General features: G+C 39.1%; 1 protein-coding gene across 4 annotated transcripts; it reads left to right on the forward strand.

The window, feature by feature from the left end:
* The first annotated feature begins 106 nt into the window (after positions 1-106).
* On the forward strand, positions 107-24,660 carry BEND6 (BEN domain containing 6). 4 transcript variants are annotated; one of them, XM_064412249.1, is made up of 11 exons: positions 108-256; positions 2,357-2,514; positions 11,672-11,715; positions 13,334-13,562; positions 13,656-13,801; positions 14,312-14,410; positions 14,763-14,940; positions 16,383-16,600; positions 17,922-18,114; positions 19,928-20,066; positions 22,506-24,660. In XM_064412249.1, the coding sequence occupies exons 4-11, from the start codon at positions 13,367-13,369 to the stop codon at positions 22,771-22,773; spliced, it is 1,437 nt and encodes a 478-aa protein (XP_064268319.1). In that variant the 5' UTR covers positions 108-256; positions 2,357-2,514; positions 11,672-11,715; positions 13,334-13,366; the 3' UTR covers positions 22,774-24,660. The 4 variants fall into 4 exon arrangements, with proteins under 4 accessions (XP_064268320.1, XP_064268319.1, XP_064268318.1 ...); XM_064412248.1 differs by lacking the exon at positions 11,672-11,715; XM_064412250.1 differs by lacking the exons at positions 11,672-11,715; positions 14,312-14,410 and having other exon boundaries at positions 107-256.
* The last annotated feature ends 2,884 nt before the right edge of the window (positions 24,661-27,544 follow it).

Genomic DNA, 27,544 nt, shown 5'->3' on the forward strand with positions numbered 1-27,544 from the left:
GCAGAGCCGGAGCGGCCGCGGGCAGCGGCGGCGGGGCGGGGCCGGGCGCCGCATGGCAGCCGGCGCGGGCACGGCGGGGCGGGGCGGCTCCTGGAGGAGGAGGAGGAGGAGGGAGAGCAGAAGGAAGAAGAAGAAGGTGCCGCTGGCGTCGGGAGGGAGGAAGGAGCACGGAGCGGTGCATCCCGCCGCCGAGGAGATTCGGCGGGTGACATCACCGCTGGAGCTGCCGAGGGCGTCGGAAAATGGCTGCTGCGAGGTACCGGGGGATCCCGGTGGGAAAAGAGGGGCTGCGACTGAGGGGTGCGGGGTGTGGGCCGCCACGCAGGTCCGTGGGGAAGGGGGTCTGTGCGTACCCTGGACCCGAGGTGTCGGTCGAGGCCGGTTTCCTGGCGGGGGAAGGGACTGGGAAACGATACTGAGACCCACCCTGCGAGGTGACCAGGGCCCCGGCCAGGCGCGGTGCTGCCCCGTGTCCCGATGCAGCGGGACGGGCGGCGTGCGCGCTGCCGGCCGTGCCCTTCGCCAAGGAAAGGCGCCGGGGCTGCAGAGCAGCTCCTGCAGGACCCTCGCCCTGCGGGAAGCTGCAGGGCGCTGCAGCCAATGTCAGCCCCGTGCCCTTCCCTCGCCGCCGGGCCGCAGCTGGTGCAGCACCAAAATCCTGCCATGTGCAGGTCGCTAATGCGGATGGTAACACGAGTTCACCTATGCCGCTGTTTCTACCTCTGTAGTTGTTGCTGTGACAGTCCAGACTTGCAGAGACTGTTTCAGAGGTGTTTGGAAATGCAGTTCTAAACTCCCTCACAGACACACAGAAAAAAAAAAATTACTAGCTGAAAATATAGCCAGGTACCATTTTGCATTTATTCACGTTACTGGGGGGAAAGCTCATTCAAGGCAAAACTCATCTGCATTTCATGTATCTTTGATGTGAGCCCATAAATATGTGGAATATTTCCAAAACTTCATAGTAATAATTAAAATCTCTGTGTAAATATTGGAGAAAGATTGAAAGGTTACTGCTTTATATGACTGGCATATAAAGCATATATGACTGGCATATATAGCTGCAGAAAAGCATACGTGTACATTTAAGTTAAACTAAAAAATATGCAAGCTGGAAAGGCAGAGGGAAATGTATCTGTGGTAGTTTAAATAAGAATTGGGAAAATAATCTCTAGATTAGTAAAATTAATTTATCACTGGGCTAATAACATTGTAACACTTTACTGTACCCTTAAGGTTAATAACAATGTAACACTTTATTGTACCCTTAAGGTGAAGGAAATCTGTTATCATCGAAAGATGCTCATGATTGCGGGAGAAGGGGAGAAAGATAAAAAAGAAAAAAAATGGGGATTTGGATCTATAATAATTTATTCCAGGATTTTCATATTGTTTCATTCTCTACATCAAGAGTAAGCCAAAATAGTCTGCCCTATTACTTTGTAAAATGGAAAGTTGCTACATTGCAGCCATGGATTCAAAGCTTTCTCCACTGCCTGGAAACTGCCAAATGCTGTAAGGTTGTGTTGCATCACGTGGTGCAATATTGAAATCTTTCCTAATACCGCAGTACACTGCAGTAGAATGGTTTTAATGCAGATTACCTGGAGATTATTCAAGCAGTCCACGTTACCTCACTGAAACATGAAGGGAATTGGTGTGATCCTCCTGGCATCGTGCTGCAGTGCCATGCTGCAGGATATTGCAGGAGCAGGAAACTTTTTGACACCTTTAGCTCTGCACTGATTTATTGTTTCAGAGTGGGATGATAGAGCAAAAGTAGCACGGCAGTGACTGCATGGTAAATCACAGAGAGCTGAGGGGGAGCAGTTCTTTTCACATTGTTCTCCGGTGTGTAGAAATCATCTGACAGACAAATCTCTAGTGAAAGCTTTTTAGTTTAAGGTTTATAGCTTTTCCCTTCTAAGAGTTAGAGCTCACTGGTGTCTTGAGGATAATGTTTTTCCAAAAGGATATAATAAATTTCATGACAGCTGCTTAATTTTTTTTTTTCAAATGTGAAAGAGAGTACAATTTAGTACAAGAAATGCTGACATGCATGATTTTTCAGAGAGCTGCTGCTCCAGGCTTTTGAGTCAACTATCTCACACCAAATTGCTGCTCTGGCTTTCTTTATATTCATTACTGCTTTGTGCTTGTTAAGTACTGCAGGGTATGGTAGTATGGTTAGAATATTACTTCCATGTCAAATAAAGTTTAATTTGCTAAAGTTACTACACATTAAAAATAAGCAAATTATATGTGGGTAGATTTTTCTTTCCCCAAATAGTAATAAAGAGAATTTAAGAGAAGTTGTATATGTCTCACACTTTTAATCTAAGATTCTTTACAGATTGTTTTTTAGGGGACTTTTCCTAAATCTTAAGGATGATAAACAGAGAAGACAAAAGAAATGAAGAGAGAAGGTTAAAACAAAACCTTTCATCTGAGATTTGACCTCAGAAGGGAAATCCTGGAGGTGAAGCCATTGCAGAGAAGAAGTAAAAGAAGGTAACAAATCCTTGAGACTAACTGTGATAATGGGGAGTGGAACGGGAGGGGAGGTCAGAAGCTGTTGAGAAGTGGAATTAAGTGTTTTATAATCCAAGAAGGCAGTTATTGATTCTGCAATAAGCAAGGGGTCCTGCTGCCATTTCAGAGTACACATAATATGAGTGCACTTTTGCAGAGTTGTGAGCAGGTGGGATGAGGGTCCTACAGATTCTTGTTTTGATGGGGACCAGAGGCAAACAGAGCAGTGACAAAGTCACTGGCACAGGTGAAGCTTTTGGTGGCAGTGTGGGAAGCTGCCTTTCACTTGAGCAATGCTGAGGGAGGAGGTGGTGATAATTATTTGGTCAGAGGGATCCAAAAGGGAAGTTCTGTTTCAGATAACCTACAAAGAAGTGCCCAGCAAACTGGAAGTGGAAATGCACAGGAGGATGTTTCTGTGGTTGCAGTTACTCTTGAATGCAGTTTACCTGTTTTCCCAAGTTGGTGAGGCAGGGAAACCATGTGGAAATTGTGTCAAACTCCTGCAGTTTAATGTAAGGGTTGAACAGGGAATGTGCTGTAGCAGCAGCAGCCCCCCTGCAGGGAGAAAAGGCAGTGTTGACCTCAAATATTCTTTCAGATGGTCTCTCATGATAGCCTGTTCTGACTTAGCAGTCTCGCCCAGCAAGGATGAAGGAAAAGATCCTTTCTTCCCTTACCCTTGTCCTGCTTGCAGAATTGCAGTACAGTCTCTGGGCCAGTGCATATGCCTTGATAATTTAGGTGATGTTCAGCCACACCTTTTAAAATAAAACTAAAAATTCTAGCTGAGTGCCATAGATTAGGCTGACAGACAAAAAAAAATTGCAAAAAGAAAATGTGATGGCATTTTGAGTGGAGAAACCATGTCTTCAGAGATCTGCTGGCCTCCCCCAGTGTGAGCCATGGGATTCAAGGGTAGTCCACAGCTCTGTGAAGGCACCTCTCTGCTTCGGCAGACTGAGGCCTTGTAGACCTCATTTTGCAGCTGTAGAACTCCCTGTGCCAGTGAGCTGAGGGGAAAAAGGTCACATTCTGCATCTCCTGATGTGGACACAGGAATACGAGATGATGCATGAAATGATTTCAGAAGAGTAGCTGAGTGAGTGAAAGGGTAAGATCATGTCTTTCAGTGGTATGTAGCTATGCTTTAAGGACTGTGTTTGTACTAATTAATTATAATTGAGTGAAATATTCTGCCTAAATGACAACTGGTAAGAAGGGTTCTCTAATAATCTAATACTTTCTAACAAAATATTTGGGTTTTTCTTCATCAAACAAGAGCCAAAGTAAACACAGTCAAAACCAAAGAGGCAAGCAAATAAAATACAGAAGACATAGTAACTGAGTGTTATCAACTTCCTTCGATGAAATAATTGACTTTCCCCCTCAATATTCTACTCACAGATTACATAATGCCATCAGTGCTACAGTAGCAGCTTAAACATACCATAGGAAATGTTGTGAGAGTTTCTGGTAGATGATTAAACCTTATAAAACACTTTCTTAGTTGAAAGAATAACATTTGCTGGCTTGATATAGGCAACCCAATTAAAAGAAATCTGTTATGTGAAATGATATGTTCTAAAATCAGCAGGGTTATTACAAATCTTCATTCTGCAAAACTTGCTAAATTGTTTACTCCATACAGTGCTTTGTATGGTTAAAAGGCACACTAACATTAGTTAATTCTCACAAAATCTTTGAAATTAGGTAAATGTGTATTGTTATTTCAGATTCATTGAAAAGAAAAGGTGAACTATCAATTTAAAGGTTGTATGATTTATTCAAGACCAAACTGTGATTCCAGTGCTACAGACTAAACCCCTCTGTGGCTGGAACATTTTGCCATCTGCAGGTGTCTAGGTGACCATGTAAAACCAAATTCTTGTCAGCTTTATGTATGTAGAGGTAACTGTCCTTATTTTGTGGGTTCATCAGCTCAAACGACTTGCATATTTAAATTCCCTCTGTTTATTAGACTGAATGTAAATCAAATGGAGAATGAGCCATACAGTTGTACACTCATGGCTTATAGTGTTGCTGGAAAAATGCTAGCAGGGATCCTGTAGGCATAAATTGACTTTGTAGACAGAGAGGCTGTTCTTGAGCCTAGATGGAAATATACTGCTGAAGCTCCTATGGCACTTTTTTTTATTATAGCAGCAGTGTGCCCCTTTGTCCTTGATTGAAATTTGCTCTGTACTCATTTTTGGCAGTGTTTAGAGTAGCAGTTGTCAATCTGTATGTGGCCTTGCATCCCAGAGGGAATTGCACTTCATTAGTATTTTAACTATATAATTGAAAGTTGTTTAAGGATTGTTTCAGACTGATATACAACACTGGTCATTCCACTATTATATTACTTCATAAAGTTAGGTTGAACTACATACAGTAAAAAGACATTTAATTTTACAGGAAGAGAAAAAATAGCTCTAGAAAATTTTGAGGTTTTTATCCTTGCAGGAAAGATGCATTGCTGTCAATTCTCTGAAGTGCATGCAGAATTACTCTTAGTTGAAGTAATATTCCCTGGAGTAAGAGGGCAATATATATGTCTCTTTTTCTAGTTCATAACCTTTAATAGTAATGCAGATTTTTTTCTCCTCCCACCTACCAAAATGCTGCAAAACCAGAGTAACTGGGGAAGAAAATTGGAGTAAAAGAGCAAGCACTTTGAGTATTAATCAGGCATGACTTCTCTTCTGTGATCACTCACCTATGACAGCCAGTAAAGACCTAGAAGCAGAGATAGTAAAGATGCTAAGTTATTAAATACTGGCTAAAAATTGAGCCTGAAATTTTCTAGCTGCTATTTCACTTCTTTGCTTTTAAGAGTTGAAGGGAGAATGCCACCAACAGTAAGACTTTGGGGTAGAATAAAATATATAGTTTCTACTACCTTATAAAAAGAGTAAGATGTATCCTCTTATAACCTCTCATATCAGGTATCAGAGGGTTTGTTTGAATAAATCCAATTTGAAAGTATGCCTAATATTTTTTCAGCCTTTTAGGAAAAGTTTGACTGCTTGGGCTCTTGCATGGAACAAATGCACAGTTATTGCACCTCAGCAGAGATTTGCATGTGATCAAACTTTCTCTAATGATCCCATAAACGTCTTTAGACAAGATAAGTGATGCATCACTATTGTTTAATGTTTATAATTTGGGAGCTGTTAAAATGGATTGTATTGGGTTACCCAAGCCAGGTCATAATGAGCACAACCAAGTGTTTGACTTCACAGAGCCATGCTGACTGTTTCTTATTCCAGGCTATTTATTGCTTCTAAGTGTTTGGATATATTAACCTGCATGGAAAGAGCTTTCTTGGGATTATTCAAACTCCTGTAGCATGGGTATTTAATCCAGTTCAATAAATAGAGATTTATTTCTTGGACTGTATATTAATACATTTTGTTGTGCATGGCATTTACAAACAAGCGAATTCAAGCGAGTATTAGTTCTCCATCTGTCAGCTGTGAAATAGCTATTTAATAAAGATATTAATCTGTCATGTAGAATTAAGATAGCTTCCTGCATCTTACTTGGCATCATGCTACCTTAATATGAATCTTTCACTGAGTGTGGGATTGAAATACAGATAAATAAATCTACATGGTTTATAGGCATATGAGATATCTAGGCTCCTATTTAAACTCAGGTAAATCATCGAGGCTCAGAGAACAATGCATTTCCCTGAATTTGTGTTTAGTGCCATTTGAGGTGCCTGGAGTTAGTAACCACTATTGTAAGCACAGAAGAGGGTCCAAGCCCTGTGGGACATCTGTTCCATCAGAAGAGGCAGCTGGAGGCCTGGCATGATAACTTATGGTATCTAAGATTGCACCATGCATTTATTTTTAGACCACTGAATTGAACCCTACATTCAATTTTTTTTCAACTCTACAGCAGTTGAAAAAAGCTGAATTGCTCTCCAGGAAGCTTTAACTGTGTTGAGTAGGGGCTTCATACTCATGCCTGTTGGAGCTGCTCAAGGCTGATATCCCTGAAAGGATGACAGTTGTGATAAAAAAAACCTGTGGGGGATTTGTACTTCTAGAGTAGCAGCTGCAGGCCAAGCCAATAACAGTGGTGCTGGACACCTGCTTAGAAAGCCAAATTGTCCCCTGCATCTCCAGTGATTACAGCAATAACTTAAGACACCTGGTGCACCAGTGACACCTAAATGTAAGCATCTTAATCTAGAACTGAATCCTGCACTGAAAACCCAGTAATGATGCTAGTTTATCTTGAAATCCATTAAAATGAATGCCATGTTTCAATGATAGCTGAAAAAATGATTGGTTAGAACAAAAGTTTAGTACTTCCAGACATACTAAATATACCTGCTTAAAAATTTATTATTCAGCCTTTCCTATCACTCAATTTAACACATAAAATTAATCATTTGATGTGAAAATCAGAGCTTTTCCAATAGATTTCTTCAAGTTTCATTTAAGCCACAGTCCTACAAAGGCCTTTGGCATATTTAGGTATTAGTGTTATTTTATAGAACTCCTACATTGCTAAAATATGAGGTGAGGGCCCTATTGTGAAAAATGAGAGTGGCTTAATGAATTTCTGGGGTCACTGAACAGATTTTAGAATGTGGTTACAAGGTTTGCACCAAGTTCTCTGTGTAATCCTGTGAGTTGTAAATGCTGCTGAGGATCTAAAGTCAAGGAGGCCATTGGGGTAAATGAGGCCAGAGCTGCTGCTTTACCATGAATAGCATCACTTCTTAGAAAAGTATCTCAGGTTATTTCACAGACAGTCACACCAGGATAGTGATCTGCAGTGAGGAAGTGACCTCTTGAATACTAGGAATAAAATCATAGAGTTTTATGCTTCCTGTGGAAGTGGGATCATTTCTGTGCATTTATAGTCTTAAGAGTTGCAGTAGTGTCCTGATAGATGCTCCCCCAGATTCCCAGCTGAATTTGGAACACAGCAATACTGATGATTCTGGAAAATCTGTACTCTATATTTCTCAGTTGAGAGCAGCAGATTTGTGCTTTTGAATCATCTTTTCCCAGAAATGACTAAGATGTTACACTGTAAATCTTTTGAGCAGTAACACAGTTTTGTATTCTGACAGCATCTAATTCCACTGAATTCATTAGTAAATGTTACACTGCTTTCAGGTAAAAAGAATTAGAACCTACAACAGGGCACAGAACTTATGTAAATATGGTCATGTTTTCCATCATACACTTGCTATTGGGAACTTTGACACTTCAGTGCAGCCCAAGCTTTTCATCAACATTGTATTTCATATTCTGACAAGTTCAATGTAAAATGTGACAGTCTAAATAACACAAACCAAATCTGTCACTACCACTTATCATGCTGAATTGGAAATAAATAGGTTTTTATGAGGTAGATTTATTTTAAGACCAGTTAAGTTTGGGATTTGGTTTGGCTTTTTTCCCAAGGAAAACTGGGATAATTGAAGGCTGAACTCAGAGGGTAAATAATATAAAATGTTAGTACATAATGTTAGCTTTATTGTGTATTTATTATGTATTGCATTAAGGCTACAGATATTTGGCCTAAAATAAATCCCCTTGCATTCCACCTGGCCCTCAAAAATCAGATGGCTTAGCTTCTGATTAAAACTGACTCAGCATTACCAGCCTGGTTGAGTTCAATAAGAAATTGTATGATCACAGACTTGCAAGTAGTGCAGTTTATCAGTTCAATACTATAGATCTGAGTTCAATAAAAATGTTCACAGTCCAGATTCACAAAAAGTACAGTATCCTGAAATAATAGGAAAGCAGGTTCAGGATTGCTGGTGGTAGGATAGCACTAACTACAATGTATCGCTGCAGCAGGTGATAGTAACACAGCTCTATTGCTGATATATATAGATAGAAATATAAAAATATTCCCAGGTCTTTACATTGCACTGAAGGCACAAAGCTCACCTAGAGGCATCCCTTCAGGGGAGGAGGACAGTCCATCAACCAATCCCAAGTAAGCAGAGGTGATTCCCCCTCTCTCCTTTTTTCTTTCTTTGCCCCAACCCCCCAACCCCCTTCCTTTATGTCATAGGTAGGGTTTTGAGTGTTATGATTGTACATGTAAAGTGTGTTTTCACTTCTCTTTATTTGCATCTTAGGATGTAAAAGTTAATATGCAAATAGGGCTTCATGAGTGTCTTGGTTATTTTCAGTCAGAATTTACAGTTGGCACAAAAGGTAGAATAAACACTTTGGTCCTCCACCTCCTGAGGTGGTAGTAAAGGCTGTCTGACCTTCACTGGAAAGTCTTTGAGTACATCTTTGTCTCCTTAAAGGATTACATTTGTAACAGGCTGCTTATGCACAGTGGCTGGTAGAGAGGTGCAGGTTTTCTCTGGGGCTTCTCTGAGGCTTCCACTTCACCCAGGCATCGTTCAGTCCTTACACCTTGCACAAGCCAGGTAAGATAGGCAGGGGCACATCTCATGTTTTTCTCAACCAGTCTCACCATTTCTTCACTGATTTAAGGCAACTCTGTAGCAAGCCTGACCATTGACCATAATTATGGATCTGTGGTACATGGTTGGGTTCCTTGATCTGTGGGACACGGTTCCTTGATTTGTGAAACCAATGTCAAAGCCCTGTTTTGAGCCAACAGAATCAAAGTCATGAAGTGGGTGCACAATCTCATGTTGTAAACTTGTAACACTTTGGCCTGTGTTTGCTGAAAGAAAAGAGAAGTAATGATCTCAGCATGCCATCTGCCAGTTCTCTGGCTGAATGGAACAGACTATGTCAAAGGGTGAGATACGTCTTTAAGTGACCTTTGTGGATTTTTGGTGGCTCTGGGGTTTCTTGTTTGGTTTTTTGTGTTGCTTAGTAATGATATAATGATTACAAATTTATAGTATTTGTGCAGTATGTAAGGCGTTAACATGTTTGTAAAAATTAAGAGTCCAATTAATGTTTCCTCTGCAGAACTTTAAAATTATATGGCTCCTTCCTTTTCCTTTTTTCCCTTCTACAAATGACCTAGAATAGTGAAAAATCATAAATTTGCATTTCAGTATTACTCAATTCAGTAGTGTTTTCAAATGGAGCATATAGCAGAATTAAATAACTTATAAAGCAAAAGTGGCTTTCAAAGGTCATATAATGTCTTTGTGGTTAGTAGCTGCACACGGGGCAATGCCTGTGAATGATAATGTTTCCTCCAAATGAACCACTGAACTATGCATTCAGTAACAGAAATGTTACTTGATGACTTGCAGAACTATGTTAGAAAGATTTAAAACAGACAACCAGATACACTCTGATGGATTTCTTATGCCATTCTTTTGGCTTTCTATAACTTCTGCTGGTCTACTGGAATCTATCCTACTATTCAAAATCTGTTCAAAACCTTAAAAGGTAATACAACATAGGTTGCACCAGGCCAGCTTCTGTAAGGAGACACACCAACTCTATAGTCACTGAGTAGTTGGTGGAGAGAAATAGGCTCTCCCAGGCAGGAAGTCATCTGCTGTCTTTTAGACACATGTCATAGGGTGAGATGAATCACCTCCCTTTCTGCAAGGACTGAGCCAAATGTGGCTGGACAACCTTTCTCTTTTAAGGCAGTAAAAGTTTGGTAATGTTCATCCCAGTCTCCAAGTTATTTTGTTTGTTTTCTGACGACACATTATATTTTGCCTTTGATCTGTTTTGGAAAATAAGATTTTAGAGGGAAGCTTCTCCAGAAGTCCTTGGACAAGGTTCTATTGACTCCTGTGAGAGGTCAAGGTGAGAAAAGACTGCAGGACTTCGCTTCCAGAAAGTGAAGTGTTTCACTATTCCTTTTCCTTATTAGTGACATTTCGTTCTACCTTTCCACTCCCTTTAATCACTGCTAGAGATGATGCCAGCAGACAGTTAGGTGTTATCCCCAGGGCCCATGGATTGTCACAATAAATTCTGTGAAAAGACATAGTTTGATTAATGTCTACTGCAGGAGCTGAAGGCATTGCTCCATAACATAAAAATACTTGCAATCAACTACTACACTCTGTTCTGATGTGATGATTCACATTTGGCAATGTAATGATTTCATCATTTTGCCCTACAACACAAGCAGTTGGGTTTATGTTCAGTAGAGCTGCAGCAGAGAAAAGGGGGCCTGGTCAGTTTCTGTTGCTGCCCTGCCTTGGTCCCTTTACAAACAGGATACTCGGTCTCAGCTTGCTGAGAGAATGTGGCAGCTGTTAAGGCCCTTAGTGAAATTGGTTTAGCTGTTAGTACACTCTCTGACCACAGGCAAGAATCTTGTCAGCTCAGAAGAATTTTATATATAATGTAGATAAATTGCTGAGCTCCATGTCCTGCCATGACCATGGCAAAAATTGTCCTTAGCTTAAAGAGGCCAGATGTATTTTCATGGATCCAGGTGCTTGCCTGGTGTAAAGACTGTGTGAGACATTTTGTTGTCCATGTGCTTCAGTGTCTACCAGTGACACTAGGCTGCTCTCATGGACTCTGAACATCCAGAAGTCTGCATTTCCATTGGCTCCCTTAAGCTGTTTAAAAATGTAGGCAGGTTGGATTTGGTGCTGATGTGCACGGTATTGGCACAGTGTGTACGTGACTAGCCCTGGTGTCTGATGTGGGGGATCATCACTTGCCCTGCATGCTGTGATCAGCCTGTTCAGTGTGCCTCTGGAAATCCTGGGCTGCCTTGCTAACCCTGTACAAGTTCAGACAACATAAATGTCCCATGGCTCAGAGAATATTTGTCTTAATACAAAATGAGAGACAAAAGACAAACTGTTAGAGGACTGCAGGGAAGCATTAAAAAAATATAGAAGTCAATCAATCAGTTGTTAGACTTAGCAGCTCTAACTTTGCTGCAATTCTGTGGCTCTTATGTGGGCTTTTAGGAGGGTAAAGAAGTAGCTCACAACTGCCAAGGCCAAGGGGGGAAATATCAAAGTACTTCATCTGAGAATCAAAGAACTGGGTGGTGGAGATTGCTGTGCTGGGTTGATGAGAGTCAGAAGTAACATCTTTGAGCCAGATGAGAAATGTTAAGCTGAGTGAAGTATACACTCAAAAGCATTTTGAAAAAGAAGGAAGAATGCTGATGCCCAACTGATTGCATACTCCACCTGTTTCAAATCTGGTATTTTGTTGTTCAGACAAACACGAAGTTCCAGTTTGGACCTTACCTGTCCATAACGAGGTCAGTGCTGGAAGTTTTGTTCCTTTGATTGTTTTGTCTATATGTTTATTCATTTGAATGATCCCTGTCTGTGGTGTGAGGATCCATCCAGCAGGGATCAGTGGCAGAATGAGTTCTCTAGTGAGTCTTGCTGGGCAGTGATATTCAGGCTACTTCCTCTTCCAGAATTTGAATGGGATGGATGTTTTATGATCTTTAAGAAACAATTCTTGCAAACACGTCTCCTTTCTCCAGTGAGGCAATACTTAACAATCCTACTACTATCACACTAAGCATATTACGTATAAAAGCTTGGTTTAATACTCCTTTTCTTATTTCTTATCTATACTGCTTGCCCCATTGTATTAGTAAACATGTTAACAAGACTGCAGCTGTCTTTGGCAAATTAACAAGTTCACCTCTGTATGGAAAGCCAGCTCTGCTGAGGCATAGAGCAGACACATGGAATAGTGGCAAACTGGGCTTCTGCAAACAAATTAACATTACTTCACAGAGCAGTGCAGCCAGATATTCTCACTTTGACATAATAGCCCTATGTAATTCTCTTTTTCTAGCTCTGAGTTACCTTTTTTGACAGCCTCTTCATGAGGCACTAAATTTGCTTTTGACTGATTGAGGCCAAGTCAATCGCAAATCACACCGTCACATCTAGGAATTCATGAGTTTTCAGCTCTGTGAAAGTATTTCACCTTTATGAATTGACCATATGTTTGCTGGAAAGAAGACTCAGGTTTGAAAATCAGATTTTCTATGTATTGATTTAATAATTTTAAAGTAGAAAATATCTGAAATATATCTGAATATAATGGCAACACTTAAAAGAAATGGCTACATTTCCAGTAGAATTTATACTTTCATGAAAAGCTATCATCCTAATTGGGAAAATAAAGCTCAAAGTACAACTTGTTCCATTCTCCTGGTAGAGAAATTCAGTGCTTAAAAAAACCCAGAACAGCACATTCCTTTAAAAACATTGTTTTATGAAGCAAATTATATAAGTGTATATTTGGGGTTGGGTTCTCCTTGTTGCTGTCATTCCTCATGAAGTAGCCCAGCTCTCTTCGAGTCCTTAGCCTGTCACTTCTTTTGTACATCAAGTTTTCCACTGCCAGGATGTGTCATACCTCAGCCACTCAGTTGTCCTGGGTAGTTCTGTGGCTGCAATTGTCTTCCTGACCATGAAGTGATAACCATGCATCCCACTTAATAGCATGAATAGCTAGCACTTTCCTCCATTCTGGGTTCTACCACACCTGTATCTTTTAGTCAGAAGCTGGACTAAAAATTTTATTGAGACAAATGTAGTAGTAATAGTAGAGATCCCAGGCAGATTGAATAGAAGTAATACAGGAGCCAGGACTCTGTGAGTGAAATCTGTTTTCTGTGCATAGTTTTGGAGGCAAATGTCTGATGTACAGGTGTTAAACAGACCATCTACCATCTTTCAAGGGGGGTACAACTCACTGCCTGGCTAGTTTTCACTTTCTTAGGATATTTTCATACAAGGTAATTACCAATATCCAGCAAAAGGAGGGTTGTTTGGGGCTTTTCAAAGGGTTCTTGTAACAGCCCTGTGGCATGATACAGTAACTGCTCTTTTTCCTATTATATCCTTCAGGAAGTGTCTGTGTGACAAGAAAGCCACTTAACAATGAAAAAATTCACACTGTTTGATTTTGTAAATGATAATTCACTGCAAATTGGAGAGACTTCATGGATCCAGGACCTTCCCTGTGATGACAATGAACTAGAAAGACTTCTGAAACCTAATAAGCATGTACTAGTAAACTGGCCTGTGGGAGAAAGAAAGACAGAAAAGCACCTGGTGAAAGTTGTGTACATGAGTGGTGAGTGCAGTTCCAGAACATGTGTCTGATATGAAACCTGCTTTTAAGGCCTGATTGTCTGTGCTTTGGCCTTTTTCCTTTCCATCACTTCAGATGACCCCCAAGAGCTGGTGGAAATGATGCAAAAGATATTACGAGCAGATGAAATTAGAAAAATACAAGTCCTTGGAAAAGGCAAGAGGAAGAGGATAGAAATGATATTCTCAGAAAGTGAGGACAGTGACCTGGATAAAGAAAAGGTGAGTTTATGTCTTTATGTGCCTTATATTGTTAGGTCCATAAAGGAATAAAATAGACTGTAGCTATTGATTCTTCATGATGTAACACACAAAGGATGTACAGTAAAGGTAGGAATACAGGCAGCCTTCACATGGTACCTCAGCACAATAACCTGTCAGAGAAATTACTTAGGCCAAGGATTTTGTCCTTTCCTGTGTCAAGACACAAGTATTATTCAAGGCTTTGATGCTTTGTAGCTCCATTGCATTTTCCCCTGTAAGACAGATATCTGATTAGTGTGTAAAAAAGGGAAGGGAGCAGGTTTTCTGAGGTGTGTCTTGTACTGAGATCTGCTGTGACAAAATATAGGCAAGGGAAACATAAAAGTTAATAAAGTTACAGATACATTTTTTAAAACTACTAACCAAGAATGTCAAGTGCGCAGTGAATAAAAACTTATGGTATATTATGAAATACCATAAGGAAAGGCTCTATAGGAATGCAAAGGCACTGTTATGCACTTTTTACAGGGGAAGATGATGAAACATATAAAAAGAAAGAAATCATTGCAGGCATCTGCTCCTGCCAACATCCTGAGTCAACTTGAAACATCTTTAATTAACAAACAGGTAACGCCTTTTCAGCAATTTTAATGTATCAAGCAAAAACAACCTGAAGGGTATTTTTGAGGGAGGCATAGGATTTTTGCCATAGTGAAGTTAACAGTTCTAAAAGAAGCTGCTTTGGAAAATTGGTTAATAGAGAACAGACAGAAGTACCTAACAATTACATATTGCACTGATGTTTCATTTTTAATTCAATAAGAATACTAATAGTTATGTTTGGTAAAATCTTTTAAAATGCACTGAGTCTGTTTAAACAAGAAAATTATTTGATTTAGCAAGCTATCTTAATGTTAGTATTGATTGATTTTATGTTGCTGTTGCTCTAGATATCACAGTTGTTTGGGGTTTTTTCCAGAGAGAACCATATTCAGGAAGCAACTTTCTATATAGTGAAAGTAGCAGTGATGATGAAGAGCCTTTATTTCAACTCTCCAAGGTGGAACTATGTGCCAAAATTAAAAGTCTCAAGAGGAAGCTGACAGATACCATGAGAGAAAACTGCCGCCTAAGGCAGTCCCTGGTGATGCTTCAAGGTAAAGTTGGGAGTGCTTTGATGAAGAGGAAAGCCTGAAGGTCAGGAAAAGCTTGATTTATAAGAGGCCATTTGGATGGGAATTATGGATGCTTGAGCACCTGACATGATCAAGGCCTACCATTAGCATCACAGTCTGTGATACATGGCAGCATTTAATTCCAGCAGCACTTACTGTCTTACACAGAGGCCATGCAATCATAGAGTTAGAAATGAAAAATGTGTCTAAATCCTGCCAGATGTTCCCAAGAGAACCTTTCTGTATGCTGTGTAACTATTGGCTAAGCTCAAATACTTCAGTGACCACTCCAACTAACCTTATTTACTAGCAGTCTTTCTTGATCAATTGATATTTCATTTATTCTCAAATTACTTAATTTCTAATTAGTTTGGTGATTCCTCATTACTGATAATCTGAGTTAGTTTCAGATGCACCAAATTTAATTATTTCCCAGAGATGAAAAATTTTGTTCCTCTGTAAATGAACTCTTCATCTCTTAGTGATCATCTCTGAAGTGCCTCTGACTTGTCCCTGTCCTTTACTCTGAGGCAGCCAAAATTGAATCCAGAATTTCAAACCAACAGTGAATGAATAAGGTTTATAGAGGATTTACTCCTTCCCATGCCAGCTACACCACACCATCCCTAGACAGTCTGGTGGTATCTGTTTGGGGTTTTTTTAGTGCCAGATGATTTTGCAACTGTTTATAATTTTCATTTCCCATCTCATTGCATTTCTTAACTTATTCATCTTGGTGTGAATCATTCATCTCCACCTTTTAAAATATTATTTGTAAACATTTTCTTTGTGTCTGACAACTTTTCTCACACATATAAGTCAATACCTTGCATCCTGAGCAATTATCTCAGTCTTTTACAGTATTTTATTTAATTTAGGGATTCTGTATCTTGCTGATTTGTCATCTCTTGCATCCTTTTTGCTCTGCCTTGGTTCTTCTTAATGGATGCAATAAAAGTTTATATTTGAAAATATTACTTTGAGGAAAGATTATTTAAAACATATTCTCTATAGATTAAAAAAAAATAAAAAGCCTCTGAAGTCTGTGTGACTTCTTCGAAGGATAAAACTCATCACTTAGCCCACATTCAATAGCTTTATGGACTTGTAGAGATTTTGAGATTGTAAAAAGAAAAAAGAGAAATAGTCTATTTCGTGCCAGGATAAGCATAAACTAATAGTTCCTCTTAGTTCCTTGCACTGAACTGATCTCTTCTAGAAACTGAGGCCAGATCTTCATGAGTGGGGACAGCAGAATGGCAGGAAAGCATTTGAGAGAGGAGGAAATGAAATGTCTTTGCTGACTACTTTGAGTCTTTTGCATTATGTGACAGGAATCTAATTGCAAAAATATCCCTGCTTATGTAATTGGAGTCTGAAAGCTTCCATTACTATTTTACCACTCACTTTTCGTCTGATTTCAGTGTTGCCACAGGCAGTCACTCACTTTGAGGAGCTGGTAGGGATGGCTGAAGCGCTGCTCAAAGGGGGAGTGACATCATCTACGTCCAGTCTGCATCCACATGCTGTTTGGAGGGCATCTCACAATCCATTAGCAGATTCCTATGCAGCTATGCATAGTAACTCCAGCTCACCAATAACTTTGAATGTGGAAGATGAAGAGCAACAGACTGAAAAACAGGTCAGTTAAAAGGCAATTTCAGGCATGAAACTTTATACAGTATAAATTTTACTGCTACAGCATAATATAAACCATTAGTAAAATAATTTGTCATCATTGCTAATATATTGCTAATAATAACTAATGAGCTCCTTTTGTGAAGAATGCTCTTTCCATGAGAAGCATTAGCTTTTATTCAGTGTCCTGTACACTCTCAAATTCACTTTAATTTCAGTGATCTTGCATATCTGTGACTAAGGGCAGAATGTGGATGCATGAAGAAAATGCCAAGATCCAAGGATAACTTCCAGCCTAATTGTTTGGATGCCAAAAGGGAATAATAGTATTTCAAAGATAATCTAAGATGAATACCAGCAGTCTGTTAAAACTGTTAATTTGTAATTGGAGGCTGCTCTGTTTCTTCTCCTGTTCCAGACACTGGCTAGCAGTTAAGTAGAAACACATGTATACAGAGATACTGAGTAGGGAAGTTCCCTTATTCTCTGCAATTATAACAGAACATGATAGACAAATCTAAGGCACAGAGGCTGTACATGAAGAAAATGAAGCCACAACCAAAAGAATGATTCTAGTGTCTGCATTCACTAGTTACGTAAACATTATTATGCATTGGGTCATGCTAATCCATGCAAATCATTCCTGTGTGTTGTCATGGAGCGCTAAAATCCAAAGAAGTCTGTTAAGAATTATCGTGGTGTGCTTTAACTGCATATTGGAAACCACAAAATTTGACCTAACATCTTCTAAGAAATAAAAAGATCTAATTTTCTGAGCAGCCTGCCTTATTTCATAGAGATAGCTCAAAATTGCCTATTAGGAGAGTTCAGACTCTGGCTGTACCACTGCTGCATGCAGAAGCCACTCTCAAAGCCCAGGACCAGATGTCACAGTTCTTAGGGCATGTCTGCTCGCAGGCAGGAATATTTGCTTGGGCACAGTGCCATGCTACCAAGGCAGTGCAGAAACCATGCCAGAACTGGACCACAGCCAGCCTGCACGGAGAGCAAGCAGAAGGATTTTGCTATGTCTGAACAGGTCCTGTCTCCACTAGTGAGTAATGAGGATGGTGAAGGTTTTGCTAGGATGCATGAGGTCCTTACTGTACCCTACAGTTCCTTCTGGAAAATAATCAAGCTGTGTGTACAGTCCCAAATGCTGAGCAGTATGCAAGTGTGGTGTTATCTCAAGCACACTGTTTGCAGAGATTACTTTTGAAATTGTGGTTTAGAAATAGAAAATGAAAAAGATATTTTGGTGCTGATAGTATGTAATATTTCTAGAAATTGCAGTTGTTATGCCTGTGACCAATTTTGTTTTCCAGTTCAAGATCGAAAAGTGGCAGATTGCACTTTGTAACAAGAGCAAACCTCAAAAATTTATAAATGACTTGATGCAAGCACTTTATACACATGAATACATGGCTACACACAGCCTGACAGGTGCAAAATCCTCCTCTTCAAAGGATAAAGCGGCAAAACCAGCTATGAATCAGAATGAAGTTCAGGAAATCATAGGTGATGACTTGTTAAGTTACTCAGTGTGGCTCTGACTTGACAGGGGGGCTTGGAGGGAGGGGCTGTCATGCTTACCAGCTGGTCTACTCAGGTGATGAGCTGCTTCCTATTTCCTTCTTCAGTTACATGCTTTTTTAAAACCATCTGTTAAAAATCCTGCCAGTGAAATGCTAAGTAGTAATATTTCTATTGTGTGAATTCTGTGAGTTTTATTCAGGTGACAGCCCAGGAACAGTAGTATTGTAAATTGTTTTAGCCCTTGCAAGGTTAACCTGCAACAATCAAACTTGGAGCATGATGATAACACATAAGGAAAGGCAAAAAGAGGACACACTTGGATCAAATTTTAAATTATGTCTGCTGTGTTCTGAAGTTTAGTGAATGTTATGAATTCTGACATTTTAAATAGTGCCAGAGGCAATATGAGACTGTATAGAAGGCAGAAATAGTGATCAGAGAAGCAAACAAAATTTGATTTATGCTGAGGTTTACAGCAGAAAATATTTGGTGCATAGGACAGAAAATAATTTCAGATGGAAGTATTAGCTTTAAAGAAAGGAGTATTTTGTGAGCATATGAAGTCAAATTTTAATTGGATTCATGCCTATAACTAAATACTAGAACAATATAGACTTAATTACTGTACTATAATTCTTCCCCAATTGCCATTCCCTTGGACTTTGCAGTACTCTTGGTTCCCTTCTCAGTTTAGCTCCACTTCCTGTACTTTAGTACAGTTTTGTTGAAATTAGCAAGCAGTTTCAAAAGTTATCAGCTGCAAAAACCTTTTTTTCTTAAGAACCCTTTTTTCTAATCTAGTTAGAAAAAAAAAGGCCCAAAGTCAAGGGAGATAAAAGGAAAACGTGTGTAGGATGGTAAAAATATATTTAGAGGCAGTAAAGATCAGACAGTTTCAGAATGACATTTGAAAAAAAGGAAAAATATTTAATGGGATGAGAAAAATGGTAGGACTCAATCCTAATGGTCTTTTTCAATCTAAATGACTGTAAATCCTACTAGGGCCTAGACAAAACTGAAAAGGTAATCAGAGAATGGAATACAGCATGTTGTGGAGAATTCAGTGACAGAGCCTATAAAGAAATCAAAGAACTTTGTTAAGGTAAAAGAGGATACTCTGAAATTTAATCAGAAAAGTGTCAACATTATAGAAGAAAAAAAGAAAAAATGAGAAGGAAGCTTGGGAGTTCTAGGACTGTAGAAAATGAGTTAGTAAATTAGATTATTTAAAGAAGATGGAAATTGTAGGACTTCAAAATAAAATTAAATTAAAGGGCAGGGAAATCAAGGGAAGGGAAGATGATGGAAAAGAAGGGAGCAGGAATCACATGCCTCATGTTGAGTCCTGTTATTATTACATTGAAAAAATATAGCCAGGCAAAACAGAAGGGAAATTTTTAGAAAAAGTGACATCACCTGCAAATGAAAACTAATGAGAAAAAATAAGGTAAGATTCAGAGTCATAAGGACTGATGAGAATGGGAAAAAGACTCTGATCAAGAACAGAACATAAGGACATAGGATTAGCAAGCACAAATCACTCGCTACAGAAGCCCTTGTGGCCCTGGAATTCCTTTTTAGTCTGCCCAAGAGCAGGCAGCAATGTGGAAGGCACAAAGAAAAACAGGAGCTGTGTAAAATCTAAGGAGTTTGTAAAGATTGTGAGATAACTAGAGTGGAAGCTGAAGTAGCTGGAACTTTAAAAGATGCAAGAAATATATTTTATATCACACATTTCTTGTTTCTCTTTTTTTGGAGAATCCATATATAATATATATTTCTCTTTATTTTGCAGGAATCACAAAACAGTTGTTTCCAAACACAGATGATGCTTTAATTAGGCGAATGATGGGACAAAAACTGAACAATTGCACCAAGAAGCCAATTTTAAGCAAAGACCTTAACTCAGGTGCTTTTCAGAAACATAGTTTTTGGTAAGTCACATAAAAAAATGCCTGCACTGTGTATTTCTGCATATTACTTCATAGTAATAAAATGTAAAAACAGTCTTAAAATTTAGATATTTACCTACTTGGTATATGCACTACCAAGCCAGTAAATATTTCCATAACCTTGTAAAAAAAGTACATAATACAGAAGCATACATTACTGCACCAAAACAGTTATTGGTTCCAGACAAAGCAGCATAAGACTATTAAATAACAGGAAGATAAAACAGAAGGAAACACATGGAGTTGCTTTGTTTTTTTTATTTTAGATTAGACATTATTTATATTTATTATTAATTTCTGGTTCACCATGGACCAGTCAATTTCATTTTCATGTCACCTGTTGTATCCCAATTAACCCACAAGTGAACTATAAGGAAAATCACACCTCTTTGGGATGTATTTATAAGAGTACTGTAGGTGAGCTAAGCTGGCAATCCTTTACTGCCAGAAGAGTTTAAATTACTGGGTCAGAGGAATTATTAAATATTGCCTATTAGGGGCATTTTTGCCTTATGAATGAAACTAATACAAAATACCAAACTCATGGCTACGGTCAGTGAAGTCAGCTATTGACACAGTGCTGTTTCCACATGTTCCAAATGCACAGAATGGTGGAGTTGGAAGGGACCTCTGTAGGTTGGCTCGTCCAGTCCCTGCTGCTCCAAGCAGGGTCACCCAGACCAGGTTGCTCAGAGCCATGTCCAGTTTGGTTGAGTATCTGCAAAGGCAGAGACTCCAACATCTCTCTGGGCACCCTGCGCCACCACTCCCTCTCCCTCACGGTGTTGGCTGATGTTCACACAGGGCCTCCTGTGTTTCCATTTCTGCCCATTGCCTCTGCTTCTGTCACAGAGCCCCACTGAGAAGAGCCTTCATCTACCTTGCACTCTCCCATCAGACAGTAAATCAGCTCGAGCCTTCTTGAGCCTAAACAGGCTCAGCTGCTGCCTCAGCCTCAGCAAGGAACAGGACTAGAGACTGAAACGGTGACACGGAAAAGAGATTTGTCCTTACTTAGACTTTCTGTACTGAAGTAGCATTTTTCTTCTTCTTGGTTCACTTATCTCCTGCATGCCTTTAAAATCTGAGTTTGAAACTGTAAGACATAAGGAAAAAACCCTAAAAAAAAAAAAACAAACCCAACAACAACTAAGAAGCACCCCAAGATATTTGTCTCTGTTATGATACAAATGTTTGATTAGTGCTTTGCTTCTAAAATTCCTTTCCAAGTCACCTGGTAGTAGTCCATGGACTACCAGTGGTTGGTGAATTATTACTTTAGAAATACTTGAGAATAACTGTTAGGCTATTCCACAGGTTTTTCCATCTGGAAACAATAAACAATTGCACCAGCCTGGCAAAAATGAAGTTTACTATGTTCATGCTTTCCTCCTAGAGATGAGAAGACTTCATAAATTAAAGGTCCTGTGTATTTGTAATATACAGTATGCAATGATTCACTGCAGTGTTTTTTCCTTGCCCTTAACAGAGACATGAAAAATAACAGCACAAAACCACAGATTTTTTTCTTCTTTGAAAGTATTAAAATCTTAAATATTTTCAATCTTTATCTTCATCAGATGGATTAATACATTTTGCTAATTCATGAGTCTTCTAATGTACACAGTATTCCTGAAGCCTTGATAGGAAAACCTTAACTATACTAAAACAATTCTGAGTTGTTATTTAATATTGCCTATGGACCTTCCAATTTAAACCCAATGTTTTAAAAATGCCCTTTCAATATGTTAAAAATGCCCTTAAGTCTGTTATTGATCAGTGCTTATGTAAAATCCAATCCAACATCCATTGTGACCGATTCAGATATTGCCTGAATACTATCTTTTGAACTGATGCATTTATAATAGATTTTTTTACATCTGTTACACATTCTTTCACTGTCAAAGCAGTTAAGCACCATCTAAGTAATCAAGATAACTTGGTGATTCCATTAACTCAGATGACACACATTCTCTGTAAGAAAAGTAAGACAATTTAAAAGTCATAATCTCACTGCTGCTCCTTCAGTCTACCTTCCAGCAATGAAGTACAGAGAGGGGTAGAGAAAATTCTGTTGTGCAGGACCTTTAGTAACCATTTATCCAAACAAGTTACTAACTTTAAAAACTGGTGTTGCTGCAGCTTTTATTTCCTCCCTTGCTGCTCTTTCTTCCTTACCTCCTCCACCTTTCCCCAGAGTAGAATTATGATCCAAGAGAAATAATATGGAACAAATCCAATGAGACAGACAAATTTCCATCTCGGATCCATGAAGCTGAGATGAAACAAGGAAAAGGGCAATGTGACAGTGAACAAATTTAGCTAGCTAGTAAACAAAGTCTGCAGCTTGGAAACTAAGAACAGTACTAATTGCACATTTAATGTTAATATCTCAAATTTCATTATAAATTGTCTTGACAGTGGTTCAACAGCTGCTCCTCAGGGCATCATCTCTTCGGCTGTTCCTCCTTGCACACAAGACCAGCAGGATGATGATTCACCAGCTGCTAATGCACAACTTCAGCAAAGTGACAGCTGCCTGACTCCTCCACCTCCCACCCCAGAAGGTCAGCAGGGGTGTCCCAAACCCGCTTCTTCTAAGGTGGAGTCTCAACTCGCCAGCAGCTCACCAGCGACCTCTCCCAACCAGGGTTGTGGACAGGATCTCAGGAATTCAGACAAAGAATAACAGGTGTTTCATTCCAGCTCACATGCTCAACAGAGATTAAGAAACAATATAAAATAAAAAATAAATAATATCTAAATTGCACTAGATATATGGTAGTATCCAACAGTGGACAGAAATAGAAGCCTGAGAATTTTTTTTCTCAAACAAATGAAAAGCCCATAGTCTAGAAAAAAAATTGAAGGCATATTAATATATTTGAATTTAAGATGTTATGAGATATATGCATGTTATGCAGTAATTAAAACTTGTACTGAAAAATACAAGTAGAGTTCCCCTTAGTTAGAAAAAAAAACATTATTTAAAGTACTACCAAAAGAATATATATGAGGAACCATAATTCCCCTTGCTTTCACCTTGACAGCTGAGGCAAAACTGCTTAACTGAGCAAAGAAAATTATTGTATATTAATGCAAAAAAGATATAGTTATATGGAGAGAAAATAGAAAGATCTCCTAGTGAAATGAAGACTGGCCAGCACAGGGCCACATGAGCAGAGAAGAAGAAATTAAATAGATGTTTAAGGCTGCTACTAACTTGGAAAACAAAATAACTTTCTTAGGCCAATGAAACTACAACTTTTAAGATATCCACAGGAAAGAAGCTGTTATTTTTTAACCTCTCAGAGTAGGAAAGGCAATGGAAGAAGCCATGTTCCTTTGTAGCTCAGGGAAGAGACCTCCAGGAGAGCCTGTTTAGTTATGGAAGACATTCTCTTGCAGGGATTCTGTTGCTGGTACTCTGCTGGTTCAGCAGCTCTTAGTCCCTTCTTCTTCCCTGACCATCAAGTCCATAGGATAAGGGTGCCTGCTTCCTTCAGTGGGAAATAGATGACATTTCAGCAGTAGCAACTAGTACAGGGCAGAGTTGCCAGCTTCTACTCCCTGTGTTTTGATTTTGGTATGCTACCCCTTGCTTAGAGAAAAGGTGGACAGGCAGAATATTCCTCATTGGACTAGGACCAGAAAAATCCCAGCATCTGGGCAGTTCCTCTTGGGATCTGACACAACTTCTTCCAGGAAGCAGCTGGCAGTCACACAAACCCTATAACAGCCTTAGGAGGAGGAGTGGAAGATACAGGCTTCCCAGGGCACTGGTCATAGCACCAGCCTGACAGAGCTCAAGAAGTGTTTGGACAATGCTCCTGGGGACATGATGACTCTTGGGGTGTCCTGTGCAGGGCCAGGAGTTGGACTCAGTGATCCCAATGGGTCTCTTCCAACTCAGAATATTCTGTGGTTTTATGATTTTTTTCCCTTGCTGACAGATTTCAGGTTCCCAGTGTGCTGACCTGGGACTATAGCTTTCCTGTTTGAGTGTACTTCTCCCAGAACTGAGAGTACTATTAGCTGAATCTATTTCAAACATGGCAAACAAGCAACTAACAAATCAGACTGGAAAAATGAAATGACATTTGGTTGAAAAAATCTAGCTTGATTTAAGGAGAATTTCAGGACATGTGAGTTACTTTAATAAATTTGAAATAATATTAGGGTGGATGCTGAAAAAAAATCTGAAGATAAGGTTATCGGCAAAATACTGCTGAAGGGAAGTGCTGCAAATCTGACTGTTCTACAGCAAGACACTAATAGAATGCGCTGTGGAGAAGACTTGTTTGTGAGCTGGGTACCCATTAAGTGATTTGCTATCCTTTTTCACCTCTCACCTAACAATTCCTTGTAGATAGGATCAGGATGAAAGCAGGTATGAAATATGTTAGTTCTATCTCATGCTATTAACTACCACCTATAAAATGTAACAGAAGGATGTTTGCTATTATGTAAATTTTGTATATGTAATTGTATGTACAGCATATATAATAATGTATATAGTTAATAATATTTTTGAAGCGCCTTTCTATCAAATAAAATGAAACATTACTATGTCTTAGTGCTGTTTTATTGTCCTCACTGTCTAATGGGCCTTTTCTTACACCACCTCTGTGGTACACTCTAACATACAAGGTTGGGGTTTTCTTTCACTCGTTTTTTGGGGTTTTTTCTTTCTCTTTAATAACTGTTCTGAAGCCAGCTTATGTAAAGCTTGTCATTTTACCTGGGGAAGGGGTTGGCCCACCTTACAAGGGCACTCTAGCCTTAAAGTTGTCACAGCTGATGTTGCACAGCTGCAGCTGCTCTGCCCTTTGGGAGGTGCCAAAGCCTTTGGGCAGGTAGGTGGAGCTGAAGGTGAGCAGCTGCTCTCCCTGTGGCTGGTGCAGCGCTGCAGATCCCACTGCGCTTTGTGCTTTTCTATTCTGCTGGCTTGGTGAGTTGTCAAAGGAAAACCACTGGGGCTGGCAGCTCACCACAAAAAGTGGAGGAGGAGTTTCATGGTAGGGTGGAGGACCTGCTCCCAGGCATGGGCCAGGGAGACAGGTAGGTATTCTAGACAAAAGGAACAACAAATAGAAGGAGATATTTTAATGTGGTAACAAAGGATAAAAAGTGAGCGAGCTGCAAGAAGATCGTTCCTTCCTCTTACTAAAGTAGAGAAACAATGTTATCCCACTGGATGACAGGAGATAAATAGCTGTTACACAACTATACCATTAACAAAAAAAGGGACTCTTGTAGTGTGACCAGGAAGGTACAAAATACAAGGGGTTTTTTTTTTCAAAATTACCCTGACAAACTCAGAGAATACAAAATTGAAGACTAGATAATCATAGATTAGAAACTTCAGAAGGAACAGAAAGGGATATCAGATCAGTGTAAGACTGCTTCTCCCCAAATTTACATTAAAATAAAAATTAATTGGCTGTAGGTCAATGTGTGGTGTTCCAAAGTGTAAAATTCTGATATGAGCAGCAGAGGGCACATTATTCGCAGTCCTCAGAATGGGAGAAGACTGATGGCTGCTACAGAAGCTGTAGTGGTATTAGACTGTATGGCAATTAGTAACTGGATATTTATTGCTGAAAAGGTAAGCAATACTAAAACTAATAATATGAACTATTTATTTCTGTTACTGCATATTAGATTGAATTTGAAGGTTAGCATGGAAAAAAATTTGATAATATAATGAAGTGCTCAGAAGAGCATTAGTTTCTAAGATGGGAAGAATATTGAGATATATGAAGAATTGGATAAAAACCTTACTGAAAAAGCATACTGTTGAATGAATCAGGGAGTTTAATGCATGTTGAATTCATGTCCCCTGTTATTAGGGTATATAGATAGGAGTGAAAAAACCCAAACCACCAGATATCTAAATGTCCTAGATCAAGAGTAAATGGCAGTACACCATGTTGATACAAGAAGGAAATCAATGATTATAAAGGCAATCAGTGTTTCACTTAAGGGAGCAATGAGAGAAGCAAAAATGTTGAAATATGTTTGAGTTAGAATCATAGAAATGTTCAGGTTGGAAGGGACCTTAAATACCATTTAGTTCCAACCCCCCTATCATGGGCAGAGACATCTTCCACTACACCAGGATGCTCAAATCCCCATTCAACCTGGCTTTGAACACTTTCATGGACAGGACATCCACAATTTTTCTGGGCAACCTGTTCCAGTGCCTTACCACCCTCACAGTAAGGAATTTCTTCCTAATAATATTTCATCTAAACCTACTCTATAATTAAGGGCATATAGGGAATATGTGGACTTAGTTGCTAGAGAGCATTACTGAGTTTATAAGGATCATCTGCTCTGAAACAGCTTCCACATCTTATGTGATATCTAGACTTCATTTGAGCTTTGGTCTTGGAGATCTTATGACGAACTCACAAAACCCCTACTTCTCCTTACCTTACCTCCCCTACCCCCCCCCAGAACAAGTTCTGCATAAGAACATTCCTAGGCTGGCCAAAAGCCAGCCTGTTCTTTCATCTAATTCCTGTTGTTTCAGAGGAATTAGACGAAATACACAAATTTTAGAATTCAGAGATTTGTTATCATATTGGAAATTATTGCATGGCAAATCCCTTACTATTTTTTTTTTCCTTAACTGTATTGTTTACATACAAGGAGGAAAGTTGGACTGGTCATTGCAAGAGTAAACATTTACATGAATGACTACTGAAAAATTCATATTTAAATAAGCATCATTTGCAAAGGGTCTCAGACTTTGGAAATATAATTCCACCATGCTGCCCTAGTAACTTTTTCCTACAGGTTCTCATATTATCTGCTCTCAAGAATCAAAAGTTATCAAGTGCAAATACAAGCTACAAACAGAATGACTGCTATCAATGTTCTGTTAGCAAATTCAAATGACAAGTGCAAAATATTAAATTTTAGGCAGCAACAATGACTTTCCAAGAGGCAGTCAGGTTTCCATTATTTTAATAATGAAATAAAAGTAAACAAATGAGTGTTGTTTATACACTCTAACAAGAGTGATCAAGTCATACAGCTGTTAATGAGTATATAACTAGTTGATACAACTAGTAGCTCAGTATGCCTATCTTCTATCATAAAGCTGTTTTTACATTCATATGTAAAGAGGCTTAAAACTAACAGTAACTCTGTGTTTTCAAGAAAAATAAGTGCACTAATTAATCCTTACAGTATGTGATATGATATTGCTGATAGTTGCTTATTCTCTTACATTACACCAAAATTTAACGTGCAACCTTGAATTCTTTCTCTCCTTTGTTTACAGGATTTGATAAGCACTCACCAGAGAAGTGCTCTGCGGGTGTGCAAGCATGTCTTTTATACTGACATGCAACTCACAGGTGACATTTACACTGTTCAGCTTACTCAAACCCAAGGCATTGAGTAAAGATGATTCATACTGACTTTTACTTTGGGTGGCAAAAAGAAGC

This window comes from Passer domesticus, chromosome 3 (assembly GCF_036417665.1).
Source record: "Passer domesticus isolate bPasDom1 chromosome 3, bPasDom1.hap1, whole genome shotgun sequence".
NCBI classification, from domain to species: Eukaryota; Metazoa; Chordata; class Aves; order Passeriformes; family Passeridae; genus Passer; species Passer domesticus.